Source organism: Melospiza melodia, chromosome 24 (genome assembly GCF_035770615.1).
Source record: "Melospiza melodia melodia isolate bMelMel2 chromosome 24, bMelMel2.pri, whole genome shotgun sequence".
NCBI lineage: Eukaryota > Metazoa > Chordata > Aves > Passeriformes > Passerellidae > Melospiza > Melospiza melodia.
Genome location: NC_086217.1, coordinates 2,177,270 through 2,194,593, shown reverse-complemented (window position 1 = coordinate 2,194,593; position 17,324 = coordinate 2,177,270). Strand labels below are relative to the sequence as shown.

At 37.7% G+C, this 17,324-nt stretch overlaps 1 protein-coding gene across 8 annotated transcripts in view; it reads right to left on the bottom strand.

Moving 5' to 3' along the window:
- SPAG9 (sperm associated antigen 9) overlaps positions 1 to 17,324 on the bottom strand; it is a 62,428-nt gene that overhangs the window by 22,644 nt on the left and 22,460 nt on the right. For 5 of the 8 annotated variants that reach the window (XM_063175799.1, XM_063175801.1, XM_063175802.1 and 2 more), the window contains exons 4-11: positions 14,295 to 14,389; positions 9,587 to 9,740; positions 5,317 to 5,527; positions 4,721 to 4,820; positions 4,032 to 4,153; positions 867 to 924; positions 185 to 337; positions 45 to 96 (exon numbers count right to left, since the gene is read on the bottom strand). In XM_063175799.1, coding sequence (XP_063031869.1) covers positions 45 to 96; positions 185 to 337; positions 867 to 924; positions 4,032 to 4,153; positions 4,721 to 4,820; positions 5,317 to 5,527; positions 9,587 to 9,740; positions 14,295 to 14,389 — 945 coding nt within the window. Of the gene's footprint in view, positions 1 to 44; positions 97 to 184; positions 338 to 866; positions 925 to 4,031; positions 4,154 to 4,720; positions 4,821 to 5,316; positions 5,528 to 9,586; positions 9,741 to 13,475; positions 13,795 to 14,294; positions 14,390 to 17,324 lie in introns of those variants that run through there. The other 3 variants (XM_063175805.1, XM_063175807.1, XM_063175804.1) reach the window with 2 other exon arrangements.

The following is a 17,324-nucleotide window of genomic DNA, read 5'->3' as shown; positions in this document are numbered from 1 at the left end:
TGTCCCATTGACGTATGCACACAAAACCACACATGTACACCTACATCATCATCCTCTTTAGCCTTCTGTCTTGCTTCTTCTGCTTCTGCACGAGCTCTAAATAGAAAATAAAAAACAGTTGCAATAAATATCACAGTAGGGTTTGTCTTCTTTTCCTTTTTGGCAACCATGGAATTAAACTTACTTTCTCAGCTCTTCTTCCAGTTCTTTATTCTTCTCTTCAAGCTTTTGCTTTGCTTGTTTTATAGCCTCTAATTCACCTTGTAGTACATCCTTTTCACAGGTCAATTCATCCACCTTTGCTATTAAATCATTCTTCACTACATTCAGTGCATTTCTACACAAACATTGAAAACATATGGTTATAAGGATGGCCATGGTCTCGCAGTTCAGCTTCAGTCTGGTTTTATTTTTAAAGACCTACACATTTCTTACACAGAGCTGCTGTAAAAAGATACAGCTTTCTTAGAGGTCAAATCATTCCTCCCAAATCTCAAACATTCAAACACACCCACATTCTCTCTATTAGAAAAAAGTACTGATAAATAGTTTGATTTTCCCTCAACAGTGCTCCAGTGGATTTGCCTCTGCACTTAAAGCTGTGTTTCTGACAGGGAGTTGATCTCATCAGGACACAGCACTGCATTTCTTAGAGTCTTACAAGGATAAAATCAGATTTTTCCTACTAGACCCTTATTTCTAGAAGACCAACTCAGACAAATGCACCTACAAATTCAAAATACTCACACCCCCATTACTCTGAGAACTGAGAGCACATTTGCATAGTTTCAATTCCGTATCAGGATATTGAAGATATAATGAAATAACAGAAAGTCAGTATTTTTTACATAAACATTCTCACTTACTTTGTCTCCAGCAGCTGAGTGTTTTCCAAAATAAGGTTTTCAACCTCACGCCCCATTCCTTTCCAAAGGAAACAAACACATTAAATTAGTAAATAAAATGGATGTTTTTACAAAACTTGTGTTTTGCCATTGTCTAAAGTCAAATGAATTTTACATATGACAAACTTGCCAGAAGAACTGTGAGCTATCTGAAGTTTCAGGTCCAACCTACCTTCTACAATTAGCCTTCCCTCCCACCTTCTCCCAGCCTGACTTCAATTAAAAAAAGCCTGAAGACAACCCTACCTAAGCACAGGGCAGTGCTGCTACTCTGTATATTTAGAAGATGTTACAGTACTAAGTCAAAAAGCAAACACAGCATATATTGCAGAAGTATCAGACCACAAAATATTCAGCTTAAAATGCTCAACTGTGTTTTACAGCATTATCATTATTGCTTTTTGATCTCTTATAAATTGCTATATACCAAAGTGTATCAGTTATAGACAAGAAACATGCTGAATAAAGTTCAGATTGTGAAAGCCCTGCAGACTTCCCCAGAGCAAATGATACCTTACCAAAGAAATTATGGTCTTTAAAGCCCATGCATTCCATGTAGAGCAAAAACAAGAACAAGAAACATTTCATGTGAGGTGTAGCATGATTGAGGAGAAATAAAATATTAAGACTTAGGAAGTAAGAGAGAATTAAAACAAAGCCACCACCAAAAATCTGAAGTGGGATCTAATGTGATTGGAAGCAGGATTTATAGAGAAGACTGATGTGGAAGGATTTAAGTTTGTCACAACCATTTCCATCCGTTAAACCTCTTATATGAATCAGTAACTCAATAAAAGTGTCTCATTTTCTGTGAAATAATTTAGAAGCACAGTCCTTGGAAGAAATTCTAAGCCATTCAGAAGTTTCCAATCAAAATGCTCTTACGGAGAAAAGTGAACATAACTTTTCAACATAACTAACATAACTACTTCAGTGTTACTTAGATTTCTGGAAAATAATTTCTCACCCTATTTTTTGCATACCTAATATAATTTTCAGAATTTTAAAAAAGGTAGTTTCAGGAGAGAATAATTATTTTGCATCTTGCACAGCAAAATAATTATGACATAGATAACAGCAGAAATTATGTTAATTCAAGATTAACATAATGAATGAAAAAGGTATCTTAATGGTGGAGGCTTTTAAAAATACTTTAGAAACACAATCTTCCAAGCAACTTTGGTGGCAGAAGACTTTAAAGATATTTGGATAAAGAAGAAAAGGTATCTATAAATAGACATGCAAGTCAAAGTTCTCTCTTTTGACATTTCCCTCTCTGGGTTTTGGATTAAAAGTAAATGATATTTACTGAAGTAACTTAGATCAACCATGGTTGATTTATCAATATCTGGAAAAATCCCCTATACAGCAGCCATCAAGAGATTTTATTGAAGTTGCTCGTGCTTTTTAAACACTTTCAATATTCACAGATAGAAGTATGTAGGATCACATCCAACAGGTTTCAGGATCTTTTATAATGCGAGAACAAAAACTAGAAAGCCAGAGTGCAACAGCAAAATAAAGTTACCAAGCAGGGAAAAAATGCAGAGAACATATTGTATGAGAGCAGCAGCCAAGAATGCCTAACTGGAGAAGCAACAAATTTCAAAGATTCTTTGAAAAAAGAAGCATACACACCAGAATATTCCCCTGGGTATGCAGCCCAAGAGAAAACAGATTAGAGAATCCTAATTAACTATTTTTAAACAACTCTATACTGAAGGTTAATGCTCACTTAGAACAAGTCCAAATGCTTCAAACACACAGGCTATCCTGGATGCAGGTGTGGCTTTTCAGATTTTGAACTATGGCTGTTCTCAAAGCGAAATTATGATTCTAAAATAAAATTTTCAGACCAACACATTCTGCATAACAAATGCAGGTATAACCCTAGGCTTAGTGTGCACACACTGGTGTTTTCAGCAATAGATTTACAGAAAATGGTAATAAACTCACTGACAAACCTTAAATAAGTTAAACTAAAAAATATATTATTTTTTGCCCATGAAAAACAAAGTATTAGGATCAGGATATCCTGACAATAGTTTGATTTCTTTAATGAATTTATCACAGCTAAGGGATGGATGTTGCTCCATGTTAATACTCTGCAGTATCTGTATTTTTGCATGCAGAATGCATGATTATTTATCTCTGTGAGAATGGAATGACATCCAAGAGTTTTAGATGGAGTATGTAGCAGTAAGGATGTGGAGAGCCTCACTGCTCAGAGTGTCAACAAAGAAAAACCATCTCAGACTGGAGATAGGCTCATTACTCCTAGTGAGTAATACCATACCTGCAGAAATGTCACCAGTTTAATATAAAGTAAGTTTCTGGAGGAACACTGAACAACCAGAAAAACAGATTGCACACAGGAGTCTCAACAGTCCTAACAATCTGTATTTTTGCAGGATCACAGGACAAAAGCAAACAAGCTGCTGATTTTCTGCACTCAAGTCATTTTGAAAACACCTGAGAGTAGCATCTGGATTTTATACATTCCATAGTATCGGCTTTCATTATTTCAAAATGAGGCCTGAACAATAACATAGTAATAATATCTTGCTATATTGTTTATAGAAAGATTATTTTTCTTCTGATGACCTTTTTGATCTTGGTCAACTCAATTTTATTTCAGTCATTTGAAATAAGTGACTGAAATAGTCAGCATAGAAGTAACAGCAAGATCCTTAGGGGAAGGAGAAATATGGGTTTTCTCTCCCCTATCAATTAACAGTTTGATTCTCAAATTACCACCATTTCATTTGCTGCAATTCTTTCACATTAAAATCTTTAAGGAGGTGATAAAGCCAGGCCACTACAGATCAGGCACGACCTGATTAAAACTACCTAAAACTAGTTCAAGACAGAAATCCTTCCTTGAGAAAAAAATCCTTATGTAAGAGAGCATAGAGGGAGAAATGGAGAATAGTGTAGGAAGTGCCCCAGAAGATTAAGCTCCTTATACAGAGAGAAAGAAGAAACGCTTCTGGTTTTGCATTCCAATGATTACCTTAGGATGCTACTCAAACAATTTTAATGCAAATGAAATGTAACAACAAATCCAGCAAGTCTAATTAAGCACTTCCTAAAAAGGAAAATTTCTGTATACAGCATCTTTCTTACCCAGTAAATCTGCACCTTCGTCCACATCTCCAATTAGGCCAGAACCAGCAGATGACAGCTCTTCAAAGAGTGACTCTGTGTTACGGTCAAATGCTTTGTTCTTGATGCCTTTGGTGGGAGTGCTGGGCAGAGAATTAAACAAGACATGAAAAAGCAGGGAAATAATACTCCCACAATGAAGAAAAGCTTTCTCGGTATTTTTTACCAGTAGTTCATTTGTTCCCTCAAACAAACCCCACAAGCTTTCATTTGACTTACAAGTTCTAGATTCTATTTTCAAATACTGCTTTGCCATCAAGGTCTCAAACTTAAAGCAGTTGCTGATACTGAGCTGGACAGGATTGTAATAAATCAAAGCATGTCAAGTTTTGGCCTATAGAAATTGAGTTGTGTCAGGACTTACCCCAAATGCCTGAAGAACAGACAGCTCAGCTAAACTGGAAGATATTTAATAGAAAAAGAATGCAAGAGAAGTGAATAGTAGGAGGTCAAAATATTCCTCTGGTCAGAGAAGGGGCTCCTTTCACACAAAGCTCTTCTTACATCCTTAAGATTCACCATATAGGGTAATTTTATCCTTCTCATCACAAGAATTAAACAAAGACAAGAAAAGGAAAATTCCCATATACAGCATCTTTAAATAACCTTCTAAAATTTGTCTCTTCCTCAAATCACAACACACAACTTACCTGGAACCCTTATATCCACTGAGATCTTTATCCATATCCAACTCTGGAGTTGACTCAATAATTGCCTGAACTTCAGATTTTTCTTCATTTTCATTTCCCCCTGGGGCAAAGCAAGTGGTACATGCCCATAAACAAAATCATCATGACATATTAACTACATGCAGTAGTTCTTCATCAATCACCAACTTAGGATACTTCTGTACAAAGACTTAGCAAAATAAATAAATGAAAAGACCCACAGATTTTGATACTCTAGTGCAGATACTGGAATTTCTAGGTCTCTCCCAAATTTAACACAAGTCATCCTACAGCACTTATTTCCTACTACTTCTGTAACTGAAACCAAGATGCCCAACACTTCACAACTCTATGTGCCTTTTCTACTGCCAAAGAAATGTCTTAAATAATTCTGATTCTGAAGCAAAAAGGACTAAAGTCACCAACAAACAACAGACTTATATCTGACCAATATTCTGTACTCCTTAAAATACTGAGTAGAAACCCCATTCTCATTTGTGGCACAACAAAAGACAGTTAATAAGTGATCAAATATGAGGTCCATAGTAACCCTACATTAAGAAGTTAAAGCAGCTCACCAGTGCACACATTTCTTGTCTCTTGAGCTACCTGTACTTCAATATTCTTGCTTACATCCAGCTTCTCATTTGACATCTCTGTGTCCTTTGCAAGCCCTTCAACATTTTCCTTTTGAGGGGTTTCAGCAGGCAGCACAGGAACATCTGAAGCAGCTGTGGATGCTGGCGTAGTACATTTGGAGCCTGCTTGGCTAACATCAGAGAGCTCATCCTAGAATTGCACCATTACCAGTAAAAAATGAACATAAAGTTTTAATAAAAGAGTTGGGCATATACACTAAGGAACAGACAACAAAATCACTGTATTTTATTGAAAATTATGCAAATGCAAAGACAAATGAATAAAAATAATATTTTAAGCCAGTACAGTCATCTTTAGCCTGACTGTTTGACTCTTGCTAAGACAATTACAGCAACATAAAAATGCCTTTATTTTTAATAGCAATGTTTGATCTCAGCTGATCATTTTAGCCACTACTTTTCTGTGAAGGCTTCCAGAAAACAAGCAGCATTCTCATCCTAAGAGTCCTTCTAGCTGCACAATGAACTGCCTAATCATCCCAAAGCTGTTATAAAATTATTGGTTCTGAATATACATAGTACCTTAAAAAGCAGCCACTGAAGAACTGATGCAAATATGGATTTAACTAATATAAAACTGTGGTAATTCATAGAGTCATAATCACAGAATGGTTTGGGTTGGGAGGAACCTTAAAGATAATTTTGCCTCAACACCCTGCTGTGGGCAGGGATGCTTTCCACTAGACCAGGTTGCTCCGAGCCCTGTCCAACCTGGCCTTGAACATTTCCATATTTGCAAGCACTTCGCTTAAGTTTTCCGCGCTTTCTAGTCTGAACTGTGAGCACTGACTGACAGTGGGAATGGGACCTGAAACTGTGGTAACTACTTGTCCAGTTAGATTTCAGATCCACCAAGGAACATCAGTACACAGTTCCTCCTCAGAAACTGATTCCTGGCAACATTTCACAGTGACACCATGTCAAGACCCATATGTACGACATTAATTACAGACTTAGTCCAGCTGCTGGACTCCAGATTGGGACCATCACCCAGACACAGCTGCAGCCAGCACTGCGTGGGAGGGCAGAGTGGACTGTGTGTGACACAGCCAGAGGCCACTACCTGAATATACCAACAGCCCTTTTTCAGCTCTTCACTCATCTCCTTCATTCACATTTTACTGCCCATTCATGCCCAGACCCACATCAGATGTCTGATCTGTGACTTAAGTAGCACATGACAGTGAACAACAGCCCACTGCAGGGAGGAAAACAAGTCTGCCCGTTTAGGCCAATAGTTTCTAGCACACACCATTAGAGGAATCTTGTTGGGGAAAACAAAGATGAACTTTGAGGCTGCTGTGTGCAAAATGGAGGCAGGATGGTAACATTTTATCAAAAGTTCTAGTAAAGTTTGTTTGGGAATCACAGGTGAAAGAAAGGCTCTTGGACAAGTCTGTAACATTTCTGTCATGCACAAAACGGGTTTAGATTTTGCAAAGCAAAAATTCACTGCATGCCTTTTTGAGGAAGAAATAAAACTGAATTTAAAGGTTATTTTAAAATAACACAGAAGAGACCTGCATGTAGATGTACACTGTCTCACTTGTACTTAGCATAAGATTAGTATGAATTGTAACTTACAGATTTCTCCTTTCATAACTTACTAAGGCAAAATTTTTATTTGTGTGGGGACAGGGAGGAAAGCAGATATTTATGTATATCAGCATAAATGCAAAGCTTGCATCCTATAGTAACATCTCACATTGAATTTGCAAATCCTAGAAACAAAAATACAGCACTCATTGCCTACCAATTACTGACAGTTCTCATTGTTTTATAGTAAATTGCAGAGTAATCAATTATTAATATTCAGTTTTCTGTCAAAAATATTTAGAAATACAGACACCTCTAAAGGAATGAAAGAAAAGAAAAAAACACTGCAATTTACCCAACTGCCTTCTGAATGGGTGAAGTTGAGGCATTGGCTAATGGTTCATACTCGAGTGAGCAGATACAGAAGGGAGGAAGTGGTGCCCCTTACCAAGGGCAACCAGAGCTCACACAAACAAGAAATAAAACCTCAGCAGAGTTGCTGGCTCTGTTTAAACACTTCTACATCTTTGTATTCCAAGAGCATCCACTAACTGATGCAGCACAAACCAATCACTGACTTTCACACGCAACGCTCAAGGAAAATAGCTTGATGGCACAAGAAAAAACAGGGAATAGAATGGTTCTTTCCCTAAGGGAATTTCAAATCATCCATATATTTTATATTTCTGACTTTATTATCTATGGTATTTTTTTAGCTTACTCTTGGAAACCACGCAAATTACACTATTACAAATGTTCGTTCTAGAACTAAAGAAAAGCAAAAGTAATTTAATTAAAATGACACTGAATTAATCAGAATATCTCAAAGACTAAACATTTGAAATTCAGTGCGGTGCTGGTGCTGACTTAGCAAAATTGACTTTTTTCATCATGCTGCCAAAAGACACCTCCTGGGAAAAAAAAAAAGTTTAAAAATTCAATAATTAAATCTGAAGAAGTAACTCATCTGCAGTGCTGTGCAGGAATGAGTAGAAAAGAATGACTGGTACATAAATGTGTGTCATCTTACAACGATATCCAGCAATCTCACTATTGCACAAGCTACAGAATAACAGATTTTTTCATCTCTGCCTATCTGCTCCCTGTTTGTGATAGTTTTGGAGGAAACACTGACCATTAAGGAAAGGATCAGGCATGAATGGAAAATAGATGCTAGAAAGCAGCAGAATCTTGTTAGTGCCTTGTACTGGATGTCAAAAATATTCAGAGGAAAAGTACTAGAGAAAAAAGTTTCAAATGCTGGTTTTGACTTCAATATATCAGGTTATTCAACAGGTTCAATTCAGAAGTACTTTACATTCATAGCTACAAAGTAAAGATGTTGATTTGAACTCAAGGAACTTATTCTGAATAAACAGATTTGAACAACTACAGTTTGTGCTATTTTGTGAATTCTCATTTTAGCAGTGCATTATTTTTAGAATAATTATATCAAGAAGCCTATTTTGACAATATGGATTAGCCAATTTTCTGAGGAGGAAGATGAAATCAGAAGCTTCCCTTTCTACCTCATCTCCATCTACTCTTAGTCATAACTTATTGTACATAAGTTATATTTCAGTCAGCTTTCCTAAAATCTGCCAATTCACTAATGTTAATAGCATAAGACAAAGGGAACTGGACATATTCAAGATCCAACCTCCTGACTAGCACTCTTTTTTAAGTGAAAAATTTTTAGAAGCAAACTCACACTGTCACTTTGATACATCCCTTTAACTAACCACTATTTACTCTTCCCATTATCTCCTTATGACATCCATGGTAAATAAATGGATTCCTATTACCTCCAAATAGTTTTGTAGTTCTGATCAGTTAATATTCCTGGGCTAGGCAGGTATTAAGTTCACTTAAGAGGAAACTCCTCTCAGCTATATGCCTTTCCAAAAATAACAGTACATTCCAAAAAACTTCATGAAGAAATATATGCTGGCAGGATTTACACATTCTGGAGTTCTTCACTCTGTAGATCCTCCTCCTGCTGTGCTGTGAGTGCACCTTAGACTGCCAGACTTATCACACTCCAACACCACTCCCCCATTCCTCCACTCCTGCAGATTGGTTTATTCCACCCTCTCACAGCTGGAACATAGAACAATTGCAGGAATGATGACCAGGCTACAAGCAAGGGAAATCATGCTCACAGACTAATTTAGGAAAGTTATGTCATTCTTAGCTCTGTGGTCTACCTGCACCACACAGCTGGTAATAGGCAGAGGCTGCATGAAGAGCACTGACCATGTAGTAATCAAAGCTTTCCTTCTAAAGCAGCATTATTAAAGCTTATTAGACTGTTCCCACTACCTAGTAACATATTTAGTGTGGAAAAAGAAGTTGGAACCTTTGGAAAGGGTCCTTATTCAGAAAGAAAAGACCCACTACTGAGAATAAGAGGAGAACTAATCTGTATTATCACTCATTTGGAAAATGTCTCCAACACTTTGTTTCTTGTACTAAGAAAAGTTCCCTCAAAGTTCACTGGAGTAAGCAATGCATTTGACTTAATCAGAGAAGTTTCAGGGCTCTACCTCCCCTCTTTCAATTTGGCAGCTTATTGGTTTTTTGCACCCTCCCAAAGATCTACCATCCGTATGGGAGTTTCTCCTGCCACACAAGGCAGCCAGGCTGCACTCACCTTGAGGCTGGTGTGGGACCGTGGCTGGCTCAGCTCATGGAATTTCCAGTGCTCTGCTGCAGGCGTTTCTGCTACCTCCCTCTGAGCCTCGGGCGTGAGGAGAGCATCTCCTGCAGGTAATGGGAAGATGCCCAGGGATATTGGACGCTCCTTCCTGTTGGAAAGATATGCAGGGTTCATCAGCCATCTCAGACGTCCCACAGTTTATTTGCCTGCAGCCTCCAAAATCAGCAGGGAAGTGGTGAAATTCCAGGTTCAAACATCTAGACACTGCTCCATTAAATGCACAGTGCAGCACACCCAGACTGCGTCACAGCACCCAATAATTCCTCATTTCACAATTGCCAAGTCAATTGCATGGTTTTAAATAGCAGTTATTGATTTACACTACAGCTAAATTTTTATGGAAATGAAACACCTGTTCAATACAAGTAGAAGACAAAAATGTTTCCTTACTTCAGATTGAAAATAGTTTTCAGCAGCCACTATTAAAAATACCATTTTGCAACTTTTTCTTCAAGATATAAGCACATAATTTCTACAACAGCAAACAACTAAATCATCAACTGAAACATTTGCAAAATTGTAAACAGTAACCATCAAGCAACTCTTCTCAAATGATTCAGTATTTTATTCTGAAGATCACAGAAATGGATTTGTGTAAGAGAAAAGAACTGGGTCAGGGAATTACCAATGTTACAACTGGCTCAGCTAAAAATTGTGTAGTTTTACCCAAGATCAGTTCCAATACTCTATCCTAAAGCTACACAAAAGCTTGTGCCAGCAAAGGAAGTTATTTCATCCCAAATTTTCACTTCCTCACTCTTTCTTCTTCCCTATGGCAAATAGTATCTGGAAATTCCAAAGGTTTACGTAGTAACCCTCAAAAGAAACAAAAAACCAGCAGTGTGCTCAGTGAACAAAAGGATTCATTCTTCCTGCTAGCAAGAGACAAAACCATTGTGTGCAATGTCATTCACAGAGGCCAGCCCTGAAAAGGAAAATTATCAGCCAGGCCTAGAACTGAGATAAGCAAAGTGTTTGTTCAGGCAAAACAATGTAATGTAGAAAAAAAATGACTATAATCAACGAGCACAGTTTTAAGTATAGTAGTCGGAGAAGATAAAAGTGTGCGCAAGTGATGGCATAGTTTTCACATTTTAGCATTCTGAAAAGCCAACACATAACCACATGTGCTTTATTTCACGAGGCGCTTCACAGATTAAATATAACCTAGATGGAATTAGTATCTGCATACAAAATACACACAAATATATGGCAAGGTGTGCTGAAAAGCAAAAGCTTTGGACATATTTTTGATTTTGTTTATTTACTTTGAAGAAAATTTAGTGAAGAAGGGATTTCATTCAGCAATTTATCAGTAAACTCCCTTTGGTAAATATTACATTGTCAAAATCACAATGTTCAAACAGCAAACAATTTAAATTGGCATGAACCTTTCCAGTCCAGGTGTACAAAGATGCTCCTTGTCACAAAATCCTTTGCACCTAATTCTCACATTGGAGCTATCTTGGTCTTTCAGAAATATTATTCCAAATTAAGTCATTAATTGTGAAGTAGTTTAGCACAACAAAGCCGGCAACATGTAAGTAAAGCAAAATCTGTCTGGGTTACAAAATTCAAAACATCTGATAATGTTCCAGCATCTGCAACTGCTGGAATGAGAAACCCCACAGTGGATTCCAAGAGTTCCCACTATTGTAACAGGTCTTGCTTTGCTTTCAATTTCCCACCAGTCTCAGGCATGTGGGGAACAAAAGACAGGCCACAGAAGCTGAGATTATGTCAAAAGAGGGGCTGAGACCATTTCAGTGGATAAAAAGTGCAGGAACAAAAAGGAGGAAGAAAAGCTGCCCTTTAGTGGTTGATAGAGCTGCATTGTGAGAGGCCTGGCTTACTGCAGAGGGTCCAGCACATTTCCATATTGCACATTCCACATGCCACAAAGTTGATCTGCTTTGCAATCCTCAAAAGAAAGAATATTAAATGGGTACAGTTTAAACAGTTCACACCCGGCATCACTTCTTTTTTCCACATTAGTTTGAAAAAAAATTTTGTTATTAACATACTTTGATGCGTTAGAACAGAGGTCAGGTGCATTGCAAGGCTGTACAGTAAATGAAGTTTGCAAAAGAGGCTATTTTGGAAATTAAGCTTATTATGTGAGTGTCTGCATTAAAAGAAATTATCCAATTAGACTGAAGCAATTTCAATTTATTTCACTGCTTGTTGAGCAGAAAACAAAGAACCTCTTCCACCTCCCCAGTGCACAAAAAAAATATCTGAAAATGCCACAGTGAGCAAAATGGAAACACATATTTTAAAAGCCTGAACTAATAAGTGATGCATTGAAACATTTGCAGGAGCCTTTAAGGAACTTTTAGATGCTCAGTTCTAAAATCTGACTAGTGTTTAAAAATTTGAAAATTTTTTTCTACAATTACATTCCTTCATCCTGTATTTTTATCTCTTTTTTTTTTAATTAATTAAGACTAAGAAAGTGAATTTTAATTCATGTAATTCCTAAAGCAAATTAGAAGGGCAGGAAAAAACATAACTTCCCCAAACCCCCCAAATCCATTAAATACTCTAGGGGAGCAAAAGCACATTAGAAAAAAAAAACTATTTCTCAAGCCATTTGACTTGTTTAAAACTTAAAAGTAACTTGTAAATTACTGAATATGAAATTCTGTTTTGGTTTTGTTTGGTTTTAGAGTTGGGAAATATTTGTTCTGGGCTTGTGTTTCCCCCCCCCCACCTTTAAACAAACACAGCCTTACCAACTAGGTCAATCTACAGAGTTTCATTTGAAAATTTCTTTTATTTCTTGACATTTAAATATTCATTCAAGTTTTTTATTGGCTACTGGTATAAACTGGTATTTTTTTCAATCTATTGGTTGCATTTAATCTTTGGAACAACACTTCTGTGCTCACAGACCCAAGTTAAAAGTATGCTACCATACAAAATCTACATGCACCAAGTATTAAGGAGGAAAAAGTCACATTAGTGACTTCACAACATTAGTGTGTAGAGAACAGTAATTTCCAGCATTTTTCCCATTTAAAATAAAATTTACCATTAAATTTATAGCCACAGGTAAAACATGTCAAGTTTTCAGGCCAGAAAGCTGCATTTTTAAACTTTTCCAGCTGTAATTATAGTATTAAAAGATGCCAAGACTACTTTTGGCCACAATATTCTAAAGCATTTCTGTCTGCTACTGCTCCAGGCACACAGGACAAACAGAACACAACCGGGGTGGGGGGGAGACGGGACACAGGACAGACAGACAGCTGGCAAATTGCCATACATGTACAGAAACAGAGGAGAGGGCAACATTTGGCTGAACAATAGTGAATACAATTTAAGAGCTCTAATGCTTCAATAATGAAAGATTTTTTCCCCCCCACCAACCAATAATCAGATTTCTTGAAAATAATATGATCAGTTAATTACTGTGGTTTTAACATCAATTAACTGATCTTACGTAAGCCTTTTTATTAAAACAGGAGCAGTTTAATAGTACAAAGCCTTGGACTACATACATTTATGCTACACAAGATCAGCCAAGTACGTGACAATACACTGAACATGAGCTTTATCCCTGACATTAACACTGCAGCTTTTGCAGCAGGTTATATTAAACTGATGCTAAAGCTTTGCACTGAAGAGATACATAAACTGACCTTAAATAAAAGGCATGATAAAAGTAGATTGTATCTCCATACATAGACACATTTACAACAAAACCTGACATTTATACATAATTTACTTCTCTAATTTGTCCCTGTTTGAAAAAGCAGGAGAACAGAAAGCAGGGGAGCAGCGAGCGCACACAAAGATGGGGTTCAGCGGGTTGGAGTACCTGAGGATCCTCGGGAGGTTCTGCGTCAGAGCTGGCACCCCAGTGGAAATGGAAAAGTGCACGAGCAGCAGAACCGAGAGCGACACCAGGATGGCTGAGTTAATGACCACCGCCCCGCCAACGAAGCCAAACACAAACAGCAGCATGCAGCCCGGATTCATGGCGCTGCGCTGGCATGGTGGAATGCCGGCTCTAAGAAGGCTACGCAGGGGCCAAGGGGGGATCTTTGTAGGCAAAGTCTGTCATTCGGCGGCCACCACAAAAACAATGCCATCAGCAGCAGCAGCAGCATTCCACTCTTCTGCAGCAGCTCCAAAGCAATGACATCACCACCCTCCTCCCCCTTGCTGCTCCTCACAGCATCAATGCAGTAGCGCAGAAGCACAGCCAGCCCGAGAGTGCTTCTCCCTCCTTCCATGAAGGGTTCGTAGACTCCAAAGCTCCCAAATCTGCATAATCTATTCCCAGCAAGCCCTGAGGACAAGCAGGTACCATGCAGGCACACAAAGACGTAGCTAGACCGCGGCCATGCTGGGACAGTCACTGACATTTTCCCTGCCTGCCCCAGCACAAACACTCCAAAAAGCTCAAATTGTTTAAGGTTAATTAATCCACGAAGTATATCGCAACGCTTAGTCGCACAACAGCAAAAGCCACTTTCTACGGATTTCTACGCTGTTCTCTTACTGCATTCCAATCATACAACAAATCTTTCTGATTCAGCCAAACTGTTGTTGTAGGATTAAAGAACAAAGTCTTGCAAACACAAATGAATTGAATTTTTTTCTCATTTCAGGGTGAGAGCAATAAATAGCTTACCTAATTCTACTGTGTGTTGTGGATTCTAGCTGATCACCCCCTGTTAACTGATGAAGTTTGGTTCTTTCCAAGTGCTCCATATAATTGTGTATCATCTGTTTAAAAGGACAGAAACAGAAATACTTAGTAACATTTACTTGTACTACAACTGCATAGTTCTTGACCAATATATTCTCCCCCTGTAATGCTAAACAGACAAGGACGTAGAGATATTAAAGGAATAAAGAAGAAAAATTATACAGACCAGAAGAGAAGTCCATAATAAATTAAACATATTGGAGAACTTCCTTGTACATTTGTGTACAGAAAACATCCTAAGGGTAAAGAAAGTGCATGCACTATTTCAAACATGAGTTTGGAAAAGAATTACCATGTTCAAATCCATTTTGGACTCTGAGACCTCTATGTCCAGCAGATATTAGCATTTTTTACATGATACATATTAGGCACTATAGGCCTAATTGCAAAGTACTCTGAAGGTCAGACAATATGCTCCTCAAATATTAAAGACTCTGAATCTACAGGCTAATAATCATATTATTTCTGTAGGCAGAAATATGAAGTCCTCACTTCTTTTTTTCTTCTAAAACACAAATAAACTTAAGCCTTCTGTATTTTCTATAAAGGAAGTTTGGTTTTAAATTATCTAGACTGATATCTCATTAAAAGGACAGAATGGCTGTGGATTTTTAGCACTCAAGATGAGTTCTGCTTGCTCTTTCTTTCTCACAAGAGACAAGCACAGGACAACATGGTATTCCTACAGTCATGACTTGTTTAATGAGCCCCAACTCCCATGGCCAAAGGATGCTGCTCTCAGCATGTAACGGATCCAGGACATGCATGGGGAGAAGATGAGGTTTCACTGCATCATTCCAAGGGCTTCATTTGGACACACATCTCTGAACTTAAAACTGGGAAAGTCTGAGAAGCCTATGTACAATTCAATATTTTTAGCACTTCCAACGTTCACGTTCACAGATGAATAGGGCTCTAAGAACAATAAAAGAAGAAAAATCACAGGTGTACTGCAGAGGAATTTAATGTACTTTTTTTCCCTGAGACATTTTGAGGTTACATCTTAACAGCTTCCTCTAGAAAAAACAAACAAACGAGCAAACTAGTCTTTAAAACTGTAATTTCTTCTGCTATTCTACAAAGAGTATACAAACACTTCAGAATAGTGATATTCCAGGCATTTGTACAACCAGTTTATATAATCTTTTCTTTTGGGGGCAGCTGCACACATGAGACAGAACTCAGCAGGACCTGGAAACCTACATTTATGAGTTACTCTCAAGACAGGTTTGATGTATCCAAGTTTGACCTTCAGATGCCACCAACCTCCACTAGCTCCAGTTTTTCCTCAAATGCCGTTTGCCAGCATTAGCTACATAGGAATAAATATTCTTGATTCCAGATTTTTCTGATCAATAAACTGGCTTAAGACATTCTGACTGATGGATATTCTACAAATCAGTAACTTATGCTAAGTGCTGGTTACATACAGATGTTGGTTTTCCCAGCATTCACCTGAACTAATAAATATAATTCAGACCAGAAAAAAATATAATGCTATTTTCAGAAAAACATTATATAATATTCTTGGACTGCTGTCAAAAGCTTACAGCATTTATCCTCCAACAAAACACAGTGTTCCACCAGACCATCCCATTTGTTTTCTGGTTTTTAATGTTTGCTCACACACAGAGACAAACAAAAGGCACAAAAGGACTGAAAGCTCCACCTTCAACCATCCACATTTGTTTTTTTCCATTTTAACCAAGCAGCCAGAACTAGGTGTTCCGCTTATTCCTTTGCATAGTTTTACAGAAATTTATTATAATGCAGATAGTTTAGGAGTTCAGGGTGGGGGGGAGCAAGAGTGTCTAACTTTGAAATGCACATTAGACCATTCCATATTCTCTTCATGTATTCCCTCATAACAGGAGGAGGATATTGCTGACCTGCCTACAAAACCCCCCATTTTCAGCACACCAATTGGTTTCTCAAAGTTAAATTTTAAACAGAACAACTGTTTTGTTTTCAGCCAGTGAACAGAAGATGAGTGTCTAGTACCTCTGCAGGGAACTGCTAACACATAAGAAAAAATAATAGGGTCAGTAAAATTCAACAGCTTTCACATTTTGCAAAGGACATGGTTTTAACCTACTCTCTTCCCTCCTCTCAGTCTGTTCTTTTGTTTACTGAAACATCTCATCACATTTATTATCCACAGAGTCTGGAGGGCAAGTCAATTTAAAGGACTGTTCAGTTTCTATTGTTCTGCAGCTGAAAATGAAGCTGATAATAAAGTATGCAAATCTGTAGATCACATACTTCAGCACAATGCATATAAGCTATAGGAACCAAAAAATAAAACTAAAACCAGAATGTGCAATGCTGCATGGCAACTGAAGATTGACAGAATCATAAGGTTCTACGTGCATGGGCTACACAGCAATTTCTCCACTGATCCAGGCTGTATGCGCCTGTGGTGTCCAAAAAATCAGAAAAGTGGTACCACCATGTAAAGCCCACTCTCTGCCTCAACTCAGGGTCGCCAAGATAAAAGTTCACAACACTGGAATAGTGTCCACAAGGAAAAGAGTTCCTCACCCTCCCTTCCCATGGGATGGGGAGCTCCACAGCTGGTGCTGTAGAGTCGTAAGAAATGGTGTGTGAATTCCCAACTTCCACAAACTTAATTTGAAGGTTAAAGTAATAAATACTGCAGCTTCTTGAGAAGTAAGCCCACTCTAACCACTCATCTGCAATAAAACTTTGAAGACTCATTCCAAAACCACCGGGATTTGAACCAGATGATATTCAAAAATCTTTTCAATCTAAATGACCCTCAAGTCTTGATGTATCCATGAAGTGTCATTCTAATCCAAAAACCTGTAATGAATTAATGCACTAGAATTCTGAGGGCTCAAAATCTGATTAGAATCTGCTGTTTTGAGATTATTCCACTTTTGAAATAAAAAGGTTTTAATATTACTAACAATTTTAAAATAGACTTAAATG